The sequence below is a fragment of the Heliangelus exortis genome, chromosome 2, assembly GCF_036169615.1.
Source record: "Heliangelus exortis chromosome 2, bHelExo1.hap1, whole genome shotgun sequence".
Lineage (NCBI taxonomy): Eukaryota > Metazoa > Chordata > Aves > Apodiformes > Trochilidae > Heliangelus > Heliangelus exortis.
In genome coordinates this window covers 88,891,080-88,903,598 of record NC_092423.1, presented here as the reverse complement: position 1 = coordinate 88,903,598, position 12,519 = coordinate 88,891,080, and the positions used below count along the sequence as shown (strand labels likewise).

At 41.7% G+C, this 12,519-nt stretch overlaps 1 protein-coding gene across 1 annotated transcript in view; it reads right to left on the bottom strand.

The window, feature by feature from the left end:
• Nucleotides 1-12,410, bottom strand: part of GALNT12 (polypeptide N-acetylgalactosaminyltransferase 12) — a 51,850-nt gene extending 39,440 nt beyond the window's left edge. Inside the window, exons 1-2 of the mRNA XM_071736904.1 lie at nucleotides 11,844-12,410; nucleotides 862-1,031 (exon numbers count right to left, since the gene is read on the bottom strand). Coding sequence (XP_071593005.1) covers nucleotides 862-1,031; nucleotides 11,844-12,226 — 553 coding nt within the window. The 5' untranslated portion in view covers nucleotides 12,227-12,410. The remainder of the gene's footprint in view (nucleotides 1-861; nucleotides 1,032-11,843) is intronic.
• Between the last annotated feature and the right edge of the window lie 109 nt (nucleotides 12,411-12,519).

The window sequence follows — 12,519 nt, the reverse complement described above, 5'->3', positions numbered from 1 at the left end:
GGGGGGGAGAGGGGGGGAGAGGGGGGGAGAGGGGGGGAGAGGGGGGGAGAGGGGGAGAGAGGGGGAGAGAGGGGGAGAGAGGGGGAGAGAGGGGGAGAGAGGGGAGAGAGGGGAGGAGAGACGAGAGAGAGGAGGAGAGGAAAGGAAAGAATATAGTTCTGTAATGATTAACTGGCACCATGCTAAAGGAAGCTCTTTTTTTTTCTGTTGCTTTATTTCTTATAGCAGTGCCTTAAAGATACTGGCATTTTGAACTCTGATTCTGCCATACTGTCCATGTTAGGAAAGGACAACGAAAAAACACAGAACTTGGATGGACTGAAATCACAGTTACTTTTAAGAAACTGAATGCTTCATATTTGCCTCTGTAACTCATTTCAAAATTAACCAAATGTTATGTAACATTCAAAATTAACTCAAATGTTATGTAAAGCGTTTTCCATGTAAAAGTTTTATTCTTAACACAATTCACATGTGGTAGAAAATGCCAGCATTGTTTTGCATCCCATAATTCAAATAGAAACAGAAAACCAGGTAGCTCCTTATGATACCTGACACTAGGGAAACCTTGGAGCAATCAAAACTTGCTCAAATTAGGAAATCCTAAATGCTCCAACCAGACCAAAGTTGTCTATATATGAAAACACTCATGTCACAAGAAAGCAAAGGTGCTTCTTCATTTTAAACTGAAGTTGGTTCAGAACTCAAAATTTTTACTGGCATGTTACAAGAAAACCCAATTTCCAACTAAACGCCTTTGTCGTACAATTTTAGCGTATGTAATCCAAACAGCACATCTATTCCTTCTGTGCCAAGATAACCCTACCAATGATCAATATTATTCAGAATTAGTCTTCCTACCTTTGTCGCTGTAATCATCTACGAGGATAATTTCTTCCAAAAGTATATCTGGAGATGTCTCAAGAACACTATGAACAGTTCGCAGAAGCGTCGACCAAGCCTCGTTATAAAAAGCGATCACGACGGAGGTTTTTGGCAGGCTGTAATAATCATACTTCATCTCTCTGCATCTGTAAGGGAGAGGATCTGCATTCAGTAAAAGTGCAAAAGCATTTGTTAATTTTCAGAAAACTACTTTCAAATGAAAAGTTCATATGCTACTTACTAACTGTAAACAAAAATAAATAAAGGATCTCAAAGTGATTGTATGGACATGGGAAACTCGTGCAAACATTTGCAGAAGGTGGTCTTCCAGAAGTTCCATTTCCATAGCAGCATTACAACTAAAATTCTGCAACTATGAAAAACGTGTAAAAGACAAATAATAGGAGGTATTCAGGGCTGGTGTATGTGCAGTAGCTGTCTACGCACAAAATTACCCCACGCAGAGGAACAAGAAAATGCCAAAACATGCCTCAAATTACAGAAAGAAAAAAAGAAAATGAAAGAAATACAAAATCTTAGTACAGTAAAAACAGTAGGGTAAATTACTGATAAGGTTTGCATTGGAAAATAAAACAAGTGCTAGATGGCAAAAATATAACTGAGGGAATAGCAACAGATAAAGAGGAAAAAAACAACAACAGAACTGAGACATATGTACACTGAAGCAGAATTTGAGAAGACCACAGAAGTGCCAAGATATAATAGTGAAATCCACAAAAAAACCAGACACGTTGAAATGCATGGGTTTGACTCTATGGAGAGCCGGAAAGTTTGCAAACCCTTGGATTAAGCTCCAGAATGGATCTCCTATAAATATATATACATGAACTCCCCTGTATGAACATAAGGACACTAAGAAACTTTCAGCTGAGACAGATCTGTAAATTGCTAAAGATTACTGTGGTCTGAAAGAATTTTTTACATAATCATGGCATTTATTACTACTTTCCCCCTCAGACCAGTTTTGTTAAAAAACAGCAGAAATTGTTTAGAGATGTCTGAATTTTCTCATGCCTCCAGCTTACAGCCTGGAGTCACTGGGGTTTGTGCAGGACAGAAGGACATACTTCAGCTTCTGTAGATGACTAGGTCATGATAAATATTGAAACAGGTAGGACATCACTCTGTGGTGATTTGACCCTGGCTGGACACTAGGTGCCCACCAAGTTGCTACATCCCACTCCTCCTCAGCTACTCATGGGAGAGAAAACATGACAGAAGGCTTGTAGGTTGAGGTAAGGACAAGGAGAGATCCCTCACAAATTACCTTCAAGGGCAAAACAGACTCTCAGCTTGGGGAAATCAATTTATTACCAATCAAATCAGAGTAGGATCATGAGAAACAAAAAAACTTAGAACACCTTCTCCCTGACCCTTGTTTCTTCCCAGGCTCAACTTCACTTCCGATTTCTCTGCCTCATCTCCCCCAGCAGCACAGAGGGATGGAGAATGGAGGCTGTGGTCAGTTCATCACACTTTGTCTCTGCCCCTCCTCCCTCCTCAGGGGGAGGACTCTTCACACTCTTCCCCTGCTCCAGCATGGGTTCCTTCCATAGGATGCAGTCCCTCAGGAACACACCAGTCCAGCATGGGCTCCTCTCCATGGGGCCACAGGTCCTGCTTAGAAGCCTGCTCCAGCACAGACTCTCCAACTACAGGCATTTATTCACCTGCTCCAGAAGGGGGTTCTCCATGGGCTGTCGTGGGACAGCTTCCCTCACCATGGTCTTCACCGAGGGCAGAAGAGGAATCTCTGCTCCCGTGCCTGGAACACCTCCAAACCCTCCATCTTCACTGACCTTTGCCTCTGAAGAGTTGTTTCTCTCACGTATCTCACTCCCCTCCATCTGCAGGTGCTATTTGGTGTGATTTTTCCCCCCCTTCTTAAATACTTGATCCTAGAGGTGTTACCACCATTGCTGATGGGCTTGGGCTTGGCCTACAGCATGTCCATCTTAGAGCTAGACATAGAGGAAGCTTCTAGCAGCTTCTCACAAAGGCCACCCCTGTAGCCTCCCACTGCTAAAACCTTGCCATGCAAACTCAATACACACACCTACCAAAGCAGAGCAGCTGCAAGTCCTCCAAAACCTCTGCTGTTGGGAGGCGAAGAGCTAAACCAGAACTGCTCAATAGAAAATGTAACTGCAAAATCCCTTACGTCAGTCTTGGGAAACTGATATTCCTCAGAACACCCAAACAATGGTATTTGAAGAAAACTGCTTATCTATAGCACACTGAGAATATATTTACTGATCAATTAATGCTGTTGTTAAAAAAAAAAAAAGGAGGACTTCTATGTTTCTCTAAAGATTAAGGAAGATTTACAAAGATCTGTGGTGCAGAAGGAAAAAAAGTCTGAATCTGAATACTCCTAAAATTAAAATTCTTATGAGAAAATCTAACTCTGTAGAGTACTTTGGTAATAAATACCTGAAAATGAGGAAGCAATGAGAAGAAAGGACACTCAGGCAGAGGAGGCACACAGAAGGGTTCTTCTCAACTATGAAAGGAATGCTGCACAACCACACTCATATATGATGAGTCTGCATGGATACACACATACAGATATACACAGATAAGTGGATGCACACACAGACACTTGAACTGTGAAGTACAAAAATGCCCATTCCTCCAGGCTGGGGCATGTCCTGAGGCTAAGAGGGGCACTAACAGCAAACTGCCTCACCCAGGGCCTGGTGACAGAGCCTATTTATTTTACCAAATGTTCACGTATTAACACATGAAAAAAGAGTGACACTCTAATTAACTTTTTTTTTTTTTTTAAGCAGTAAAACCTACTCTATGAATCTAAATTTAGAAATACATATTTACTTTAGCCTCTTGAAAAACATTTATGCTTAGCATTGCCAGGAAAAATATTCTGCTCATATAACACAGTTAATTGTACCAGGCAACTTCAGTTTACTTCTTGGAAGAAATGAATTTTTACCTACCCATTTTAGAAAACTGAAGGAAAAAAGAAATAAATAGGAAACTCTCTGGAAAACACCTCAGAACGATTCACAGAATATTAATATTGTACTCGATTCTTTAAAATAGGAAGTCCAAAAGGCCTAATGAAGTTTATATTACTTATTATAGATTGAAGACTTCAATGGATTTGCCTGAAAATTACATGCTGGAGGTGGGAAAAATAATTTGGCACAGAGCGTGGCAATCCCTGAACTGTTTGTGATTCACTGTGCATTGCTGCCTCCTTTGGTGAGCATTCCCTAAAGGGCAGAAAAAGGTCAGGCTCCTACAGGACACACCACAGTACATCTTTCTTAGTTTTCTGAAGTCAAGAAGGAGGCTCAAACTAAAAAAGGTGTTTTATTTACTAGCTCTGTGGTGGAAGGCAGCACTCAAGTGCAGAACAGCAGCAGAACCGTCTTGCCCAAATCTTGCCTGGCTCCCCAGCAGCCCATTTAGAATCATAGAATAATTTGGGTTGAAAGGGATCCAGTCTAAAGGTCACCCAGTCCAACCCTCCTGCAGTAAGCAGAGACAACCTCAACTAGATCAGGTTGCTCAGAGCCTTGTCAAGCCTCACCTTCAATATCTCCAGGGATGAGGCCTCAACCTGGGCAACCTGTTCCATTTTTCCACTACTCTCACAGTACAGAATTTTTTCCTAACATCCCATCTAAATATATTCTTCTCTAATTTAAAATCATTGCCCTTCAAATTTAAAATCTTTGCCATGCAATTTAAAACCATTTCCCCACAATGGGCCTGCTGGGCATGGCTGACAACTGACCCAAAACCAAAACCACTTCACACCTTGGTTACTGGAATACACAGAGCAGACTGAAAGCTTAACTTTTTAGTACGTGAAGTTTATTTTGGGGGAAGTGAATCATCAGGTACAGACCAACTAAATTTTGAAACTTGTATTACTAAAAAATAAAAAAAAAATATTCAACCCCTACGCAGAATTGCATGCTAACCTCAGAATATTTTCTAAGGTATATATTCCTTACTAGATTACTGCATTCCTTACTAGATTGTTTATAAACAATATTTGGAATATTGTTTATAAAATACAGCATAATTTTCCTTAACTTTCTGTTTGAAAGAAAAGTCAAAGAACTTTTGCTCTGTCTTGAAAAATAATCCCACCAGGGAGACTACAAACCTGAAATATCTAAACCCTGGGGAAAAAATTAGTGTAATAAAATATTTAAAAAACAAAACAAAACAAAACAAACCAACAACCCTGAAATGGAAGTGCTCAGAAGTACTGTTGAATAGCAATTAAATACCATGCATATTGATGCTAAACATCATCATTTTACAAGACACACAAGCTTCAAAAAAACCTCACTACAAGTATGAAACCTGATTTAAAGGTCATAACTCAGCTTTTCCATTTCCCAGCTCCTATTGTCAACAGAACCACTTTAACAGTGCCTCTTCTGTATTCATCCTTGCAAACACCAATATATATTTTTATTCTCTGTGTGTCACCCAAGTACCTGAGCTCCCACTTCCCATGTGAATGATTTCACCCCTGCCTTGGGTTATTTAGAAAAACAAATGCCTATCAGTTACATTATGTCATTAAAATGACAGCAAGGGTCCAAACTGATGATGGCATTCCAAAAATGTGTTTTTGCAGATACTGGGATATGTATATTTATAATGCCCATACTGCAAGCTGCTTTTGGCTCCTGACTAAGGTGCTCTTTAGTGCCACCCTCAAACGTGGGCACTTCTCTCCTTTCCCAATATGGGGGATTACATTAAAACAGGAATAACTGCATCTCACATTAGCTACCTAAAAGCTAGCTGCTGCTTTTGAGCTAATTGTCTGGACTCTGAATGACTGTAAAGACAAATCCTTAAGATGTTTATTTAGTAGACAGACTTCTCCCTTGCCTACAGAGGTTTAACTACAGAGCAGATGCTTAACTTTTAATGGCTAAACTTCCTAATATAGTCTGCCTTGTTACCCTGACTATCAAATGATTTGTAAAAATATAGCATAGACTCAAGGAGATTATTTGCCTGTAGATATGAGATTTCCAACCACGGACAATAAATGCATAAGTGCTGACATTTGTAGCTAAACATATTCCATTATCTTATTCAATCCCAGGAACTTTACTATTTATACAAATAATAATTATATATTCTTAACCAAAAACAAACAAGCAAACAACCCAAAAACACACCCAAAACCCAACAAAACATAGTATTCCTCAGTTTTAAGATTCAGCTTACAAGGTGCTGGGCCAGCACATCTTAATCACATTCCTACCTACAAAGGGCTGGACCAGGTCCCTTACAACCTGGCTTTCTATCTCTATGAAGTTCAAAATGTGTACGTTGAGTGGGTTTATTTTGTTCAGAAAAGTACATATATCTCTAGTCAAGGAAAAAGTTACCAGATATGAGGATCAGTCACTGATAAAAAAAACCCATTGTCAGCTTTTTAAAATGAAATAAAACAAAGGCATGCTTTAAACAGCACAGAGATTTAACTGAAAAACACCAATATCTAAAGGATAACAACAGTAACAGGTAAGATGATGCAGAGGTGTGACATTTGCTCAGCTTCTACCTTCCAATGCCACCTGATCTCTGCAGTCCCCACCAGGAAATGCACCAGCAGAATGGTTCCGCACAGGGGAGCTGAGAGATAGAGCAGCCAGGACTGGCCCTAAGCATCTCCCAGGGAGAGGGCTGGGGCACTGCCCTGCTCCAGCACCTGCCTGCTTTGGCATCATCCTTAGTTTTCCTTAGGTCCTCTCTACCACACTGGGTGGTTCCAAGAATCCTCCAGCTTGATCACCACGGCTTAAAAGACAGGTCAAAAGACAAAAGACAAAACTTTTGTTTATCAATTTATAAAAAAATAAACATCTGTGTTTAAAAAAACCTAATTGTATTCAGCCATTCATCTCTGAATCCCTAAATGGAGCAGAGAGAATCATTCTGTGTCTGAACAAAAACTTAAAACAACTTCACTTTCTTTCCCCCATCTTTTACTCCAGCACTTACTCAAACATCTACCTCCACAAATTGGAAACAGGAGCAAAACATGTAAAGGTGCATCATCATACATCCACACTGCTGTGGGTTCTTGGTTTCATGTCTTCACAGTGCATTTGCAAGTTGTACTCACTGAGTTCATACAGCTGACAAGTTTAATGATTTAACCTTGGAATCCACTACACTACAAAATCTTCTGTTAGCAAGCCTTACAATGGGTTATTTATTAGAAACTAAGAAGACATCCGTCAGGAAATGCCTCCACAAAATTAAATGGGCTATTTTAGAGAACATTTGTGTCAATTAATGGAATAGCTCAATTTATTTCATTGTAAGGAGCTGTTTCTTAGAGATGTGTATCTATACACAGACAGAGAAAGCATGAATGTGTGCACACTGGGCACACTGCCATGAGTTAATTAGGAATGGCTGTTGACATACTACTAAGCAAGATATCAACCACAACTCCAACAATGGTACAGCAAGAGAAAACTACATTTTTAATCTCCAAATTTTGTGTTCTATATGCCAAGTTACTCACATTTTAAGAAAATACACAAAATGTTCTATGAGCATTCAAAGATACATTAATACAATTGGCTCAAATTATTTAATGTTTTCTAGAGGTATACATCTCTTTTAGAAATAATGTACTGGAACATTTTTAATTGGAAAAAAAAGCACATGCTGAAAATCAGGACGTTAAAATTACTCTCATCAATCCACAAAAGCAAAATTCTTCTAGACAGTTGAAATTTTTAAGTTTAGCTTTTGAAGTTTCATCATGAATGCCTGAAAATACAGAAAGTTCAAGATACCCTAGCTTCTCTTGGCAAGTTCAAAACAGAGTATGTCACTGTTGTACCTCATTTGTCACTGCTGTATGTAATATAACATGATTTGTGTGGCTACCATAGGCGCCACTGCCATATATGCTGCAACACATTGGTGAAGAAAATATTTACAAAGAAGTGGAAAAAAAACCCCAACAAATCCAATATTTTTTGATATCCTAATATCCACAAGTCTAGAAATCCATAGATTGTCCTGATTCCAAACTGTTAGAAAAAGGCAACAGAAGTTCCTTCCTAGCTCAGATTTCTGCATGTGTCCATGGGGAAAAAAAGCAGTTTTTATTTTATTTTTCTGTTTTGAAATAGTGGTCTATTTTTCAAATGGCTACCTGTGTTTGCAATTTTCTTCCAAGATAGTGGGATACACTCCACATTCACACAGAGCCATACAATTTCCTACACCTACATTCAGAAGCTTACTTTGATGAGAGTAACACAGCTGAAAGAAGCTGTTGTAACCATCACTAACAGTAGAGTGTGGATACACTTGGTCCTTACAGACAATCACATATAATAAAAGCACAGTGTAATTAAAGAAAAAAAAATCATAATTTGTGGTTACTATCAGTGATCTCGGAACTTTGTCAGGTTAAAAATGTAATCAACCAAAACCAAGCATTCATCTAGACCTCAGAGGAAGCTGATGATCTCTACCAGAAGCTGTAAAGAAAAATGGTCAAAAAATAATCACGTGAGCTCTGCTGGAAAACACTTTTAGGCAACTATTAAACTAATATAATAAGAAAGAAAACTGACACATTTTTACAGAAAAAAATGAAATAGTCAAATATCCTAACAATCAAAGTGCTTGTGGATGTATTGCTGTATTCTGTACTGCTCTTAAATGAAAGCCTGCTTATTAAAAAAAAAACAAACAACCAAACACACAACACCCCTCAAAACAAAACAAAAACCAAAGAACCAACCAAACCCCAAACCAAATAAATTAACAAAGCAAAACAAACCCAAACCAACAATGCTGCAGATTTATTCCTCCCTTACTTAAATGTCTGAGGGAGGCATGAGATGTCCCAGAGAAAAACTGCTTTGCAGGACTAAAGCCTGCTTATAAATGCAAGGAATCCTGCCAACTAACAATCAAGTAATGACTAGAGGGTATAATGAATAATGCAGTTTCTAGAAACCAAACATCCATTCTAGAAAAGCACAGAGACCAGACAAAACAAAAAAGCGAACTCGGAATCAGTGACCATACTGTTACCAAACTACTAAACTGAATACACAAAGCATTTGCTCTTAAGTAGAAGTGTGTTGAGACTTTTGGTCTCTGATCACAGGTAAATGATGGGAATACCTATGCCAAAGCAAGGTGTGGGCACACAGCGTGCAACCAGCTGCACCTTTAAGAGAGAAGGGGGACTCCGGCAAGGTCAAGCTGCTGCAGGTAAGCTGTCCAGAGTTCACTTTTCCTATATGTGCTGGGGAAAAAAACAAAAAAACCAAAGCAAAACACTGCTGCAGTTATTTCACTTCTAGATAACAGATGAAAGAGAAGGTCGTGGGTGAAGCCAGGAAGTTGGGGTGAGCTGAGGAGGAAACACCCACCTGCTGCACCATTTCGTGGAAAAGCGTCAGGTTAAATCTCCTGACAGGAGCAGTGTGCCAAATAAAATCAGATGCTGTGAAAATAATAATTCACTTCCTTATCCATATAATTACAACCTTAAAAAAAATCCAGCAAGTTTGTGAGACACGTCATCCTTGACAAAGGCAAAGTTGACTCTTTCTCAACAGATCACACCTATCAATCTGATACTAATCCTTTTTCTACCACAGTCTGTAAATAATATGCCTGGAAGAGATCCAAGGCTTCCTTGCACACAGTTCCCTGCTTCTCCCCTGGGACTCCACTAAAAAAGTACTGGTCACCTGGTCTTCAGGTACCAAACACATGGAACACATCTAAAAATGTTGTTTTCATGGACAGCTTAAGTCTAGTTAAATCTGCCATTACTAATTATTTCCCACCACTGTAGCCTCACCCAAATGTTCATTAGAGATCATGAACAGTCAAGCATTATCAACCTTAAAGAACCCAAATTGTATTTTCCTACACTTTTCAACCTACATAGACTCTAATCTTATACAGAAATGCAATGAATTTTCTTATGGTACTTCTATTGGTATTTCTATCTGGATACTTTTCAAATTTTTTTTTTAACTTTGATCTTTTATATGGTCTACCTTTATAAGAGCCATAGCTTACAACTTTAGTGCAATAAAAGAGGTATTTAACAGCTTTGTTGCAAAATTCTCTTTAAATAAGTTTTGGGGTTTTATGGTGGGTTTTTGTTGCTGTTTTTTGGTTTGTTTTTTTTTTACACTTAATGTGTGAGCTGGATGGGAATAGTTGTTCTGTGTATTATTTTGTAATTCTCTCTAAGGTTGTGTCACTATGCCTTGCAACCCTTTTGCTGTGGATACATTTTGCCATTTCAACATCCAAATATTCAAATTAAAAAGGATGTCCCACTGTCGCAAAATCCATCTTCTCACTTATATTTTCATTTCAAGAATCTCCCCCTCATCAATCATGTCCCCTGCTCAAGCACTGTGATCCCCCATTTCCTCCAACATCCTGTCTGAAAGAAATGGCAGGAGTCCAAAATAAGTTACTGAAATGACTTAAATTCTTCCAGTCGAAATGCAACTTTAATAGTCCTTTTAGTCTATGGTCTAAAGACTGCTTCCAAGGGGAGAGTAAAAGATAAGTAAGAAATACAAGCCTACTGTCACACTTGAACTTCTGATAAAAAGATCTAGTACTTGCATTGCTACTTTTAACAGGTATCATAGGATTCACAATTTAGATTCAGCACTTATAACTAGAAATGGGTGAACTACCAGAGAGGACACACTGAAGCAAAGTGAATGAACACACCATACAGATGCAGCCCTACTTTCCCCACAGCTCCTTGCTCCCATACCACAAAAAACTGTTGCAATGAAGTAAAATTGCCTGAAGCCAAGCCCAGGTGAAGCAGAAAAGACTCTGCAGCCATGGTTCAGATCTGACCTCCTTGGCTGAAGGCTCATGCCTGCAACTGCTCAGTCTGTTCCTCTCACCAGCTGGCTTCTCACTCACAGGACAGCCCCTGTTGAGGTGAACTGCTCAGCTAAACTCAGCATCAGCATTAGGCCAAAACTGATGATACAGTCGGACTCACTGTACACTGCTGACTTCACTAAACGGCACTGAACTGTTGCCTGCAAACTGGTATAATCTCAGTCATATAGTCCTTAATTTACAATCGCTTCTGCCATCATCCAGTAAACTGCTCCTGTATCCTGGATCAAGTCCTAGTGTAACAGAACATCTGTGTCAGAATTTCTACATCGTGAAACAGCACATATGTACACCTGGTATATCTGATGATACAGAAATCTGCTTTATGCTGTGTGGCATAAAGCATCTTAATACAATGCAAAGACAAAGCCAGGGAAGTGTAACATTTGTAAGGCTGGGAGTGACTGGAAAAGCACCCTGCTGCCCACAGTGACCGATCCTGAGGAGAAGACGAAACAAGGCAGCATGACTGCTTAAGGGCTGAAATCACATTGGTAGGGCTAATAGAGGAAAACAACCTCTCCCGATTACACACCCACCACCATGTCACCGTTTCTGCCTCGGGGAACAGCGGGAGCCAGGCAAAACCAGCAGCGCTTATAGCTACGTCAGTGAACACTGTGATGTCAAAGTGTGGTTTGGGATTTTTAGGTTTTTTTTGTTAGGTTTTTTGTTTGGTTTGTTTTTTGTTTGTTTGTTTGCTTGCTTGTTTTGGTTTTTTGTTTGTTTGGGGTTTTTTGGTTGGTTTTTTTTTTTTTTGTTTGGGTTTTTTTGGTTGGTTTTTTTTTTTTGGAGGGGAAGAGTTTTTAAAGTCCCCACGTTTCTTAGTAGGCGGCAGCTGAACCACACGATTATCCCGCGCTGCCACCACACACTCCTCTGAAAGCGCTGCTCCACATAGAGCCACAGCAGTAGCAGGCACGGCCCCTCCGTCCCCGTCCCCACCTGCCCTAGAGGTGACTGGGGCGGGGGCAGGTGGGGCAGCGGGTACTCACAGCGGGTTCCAGCGCTCGGGCAGGCGGCGGTGCAGCGAGATGCGGTCGCTCAGGTAGATGTTGATCTGGTGCCGGCGGATGCTCTCCTCCTGGCGCCGTTTCTCGGCCGGGCTCAGCTCCAACCGCACCGCCCGGCCCAGCTCGCCCAGCGCCCCCGGGACCAGGGCCGGCTTCTCGTACACCGGCTTCCGCAGCAGCTCGGTGTCGGCCGGCGGCGGTGGCGAGGCGGGGGCGCGGCGAGTGGCGTGGTGCGGCGGCGGGCCGTGCCTCCAGGCGAGGAAGCCGACGGCGGCCAGTAGCCCCAGGACCACCAGCCCGCCCCCGCCTCGGCAGCCCCGGCCCCGCTTGCCCCACCACATGCCACGGCCGAAGCGGCCGGCCATGCCGAGCAGGCTGCGGGGCCGCGGGCGGCTTCTCCCGGACACAGACGCGGACACGGTCGCGCCTCCGCCTCGGGCAAACTCGACGAGGTTCTCCGGGACCTGCCCACGCCGCACCGCCTGCCCGCCGCCAGCGCTGCCCCAGCCAGGAAACCCGCCCGGCTCCTCCGCCGCCGCCCCGCCCTCCTTCCCGCCCCGCCGCCAGCCAGCCCGGAGGGGCGCGGCGCTGAAGAGACGGGGACGGGCGAGGCCGCGGGGCGGGGAGGGGTTTCTGCGTGTCAGACAGGGAAGGGTCT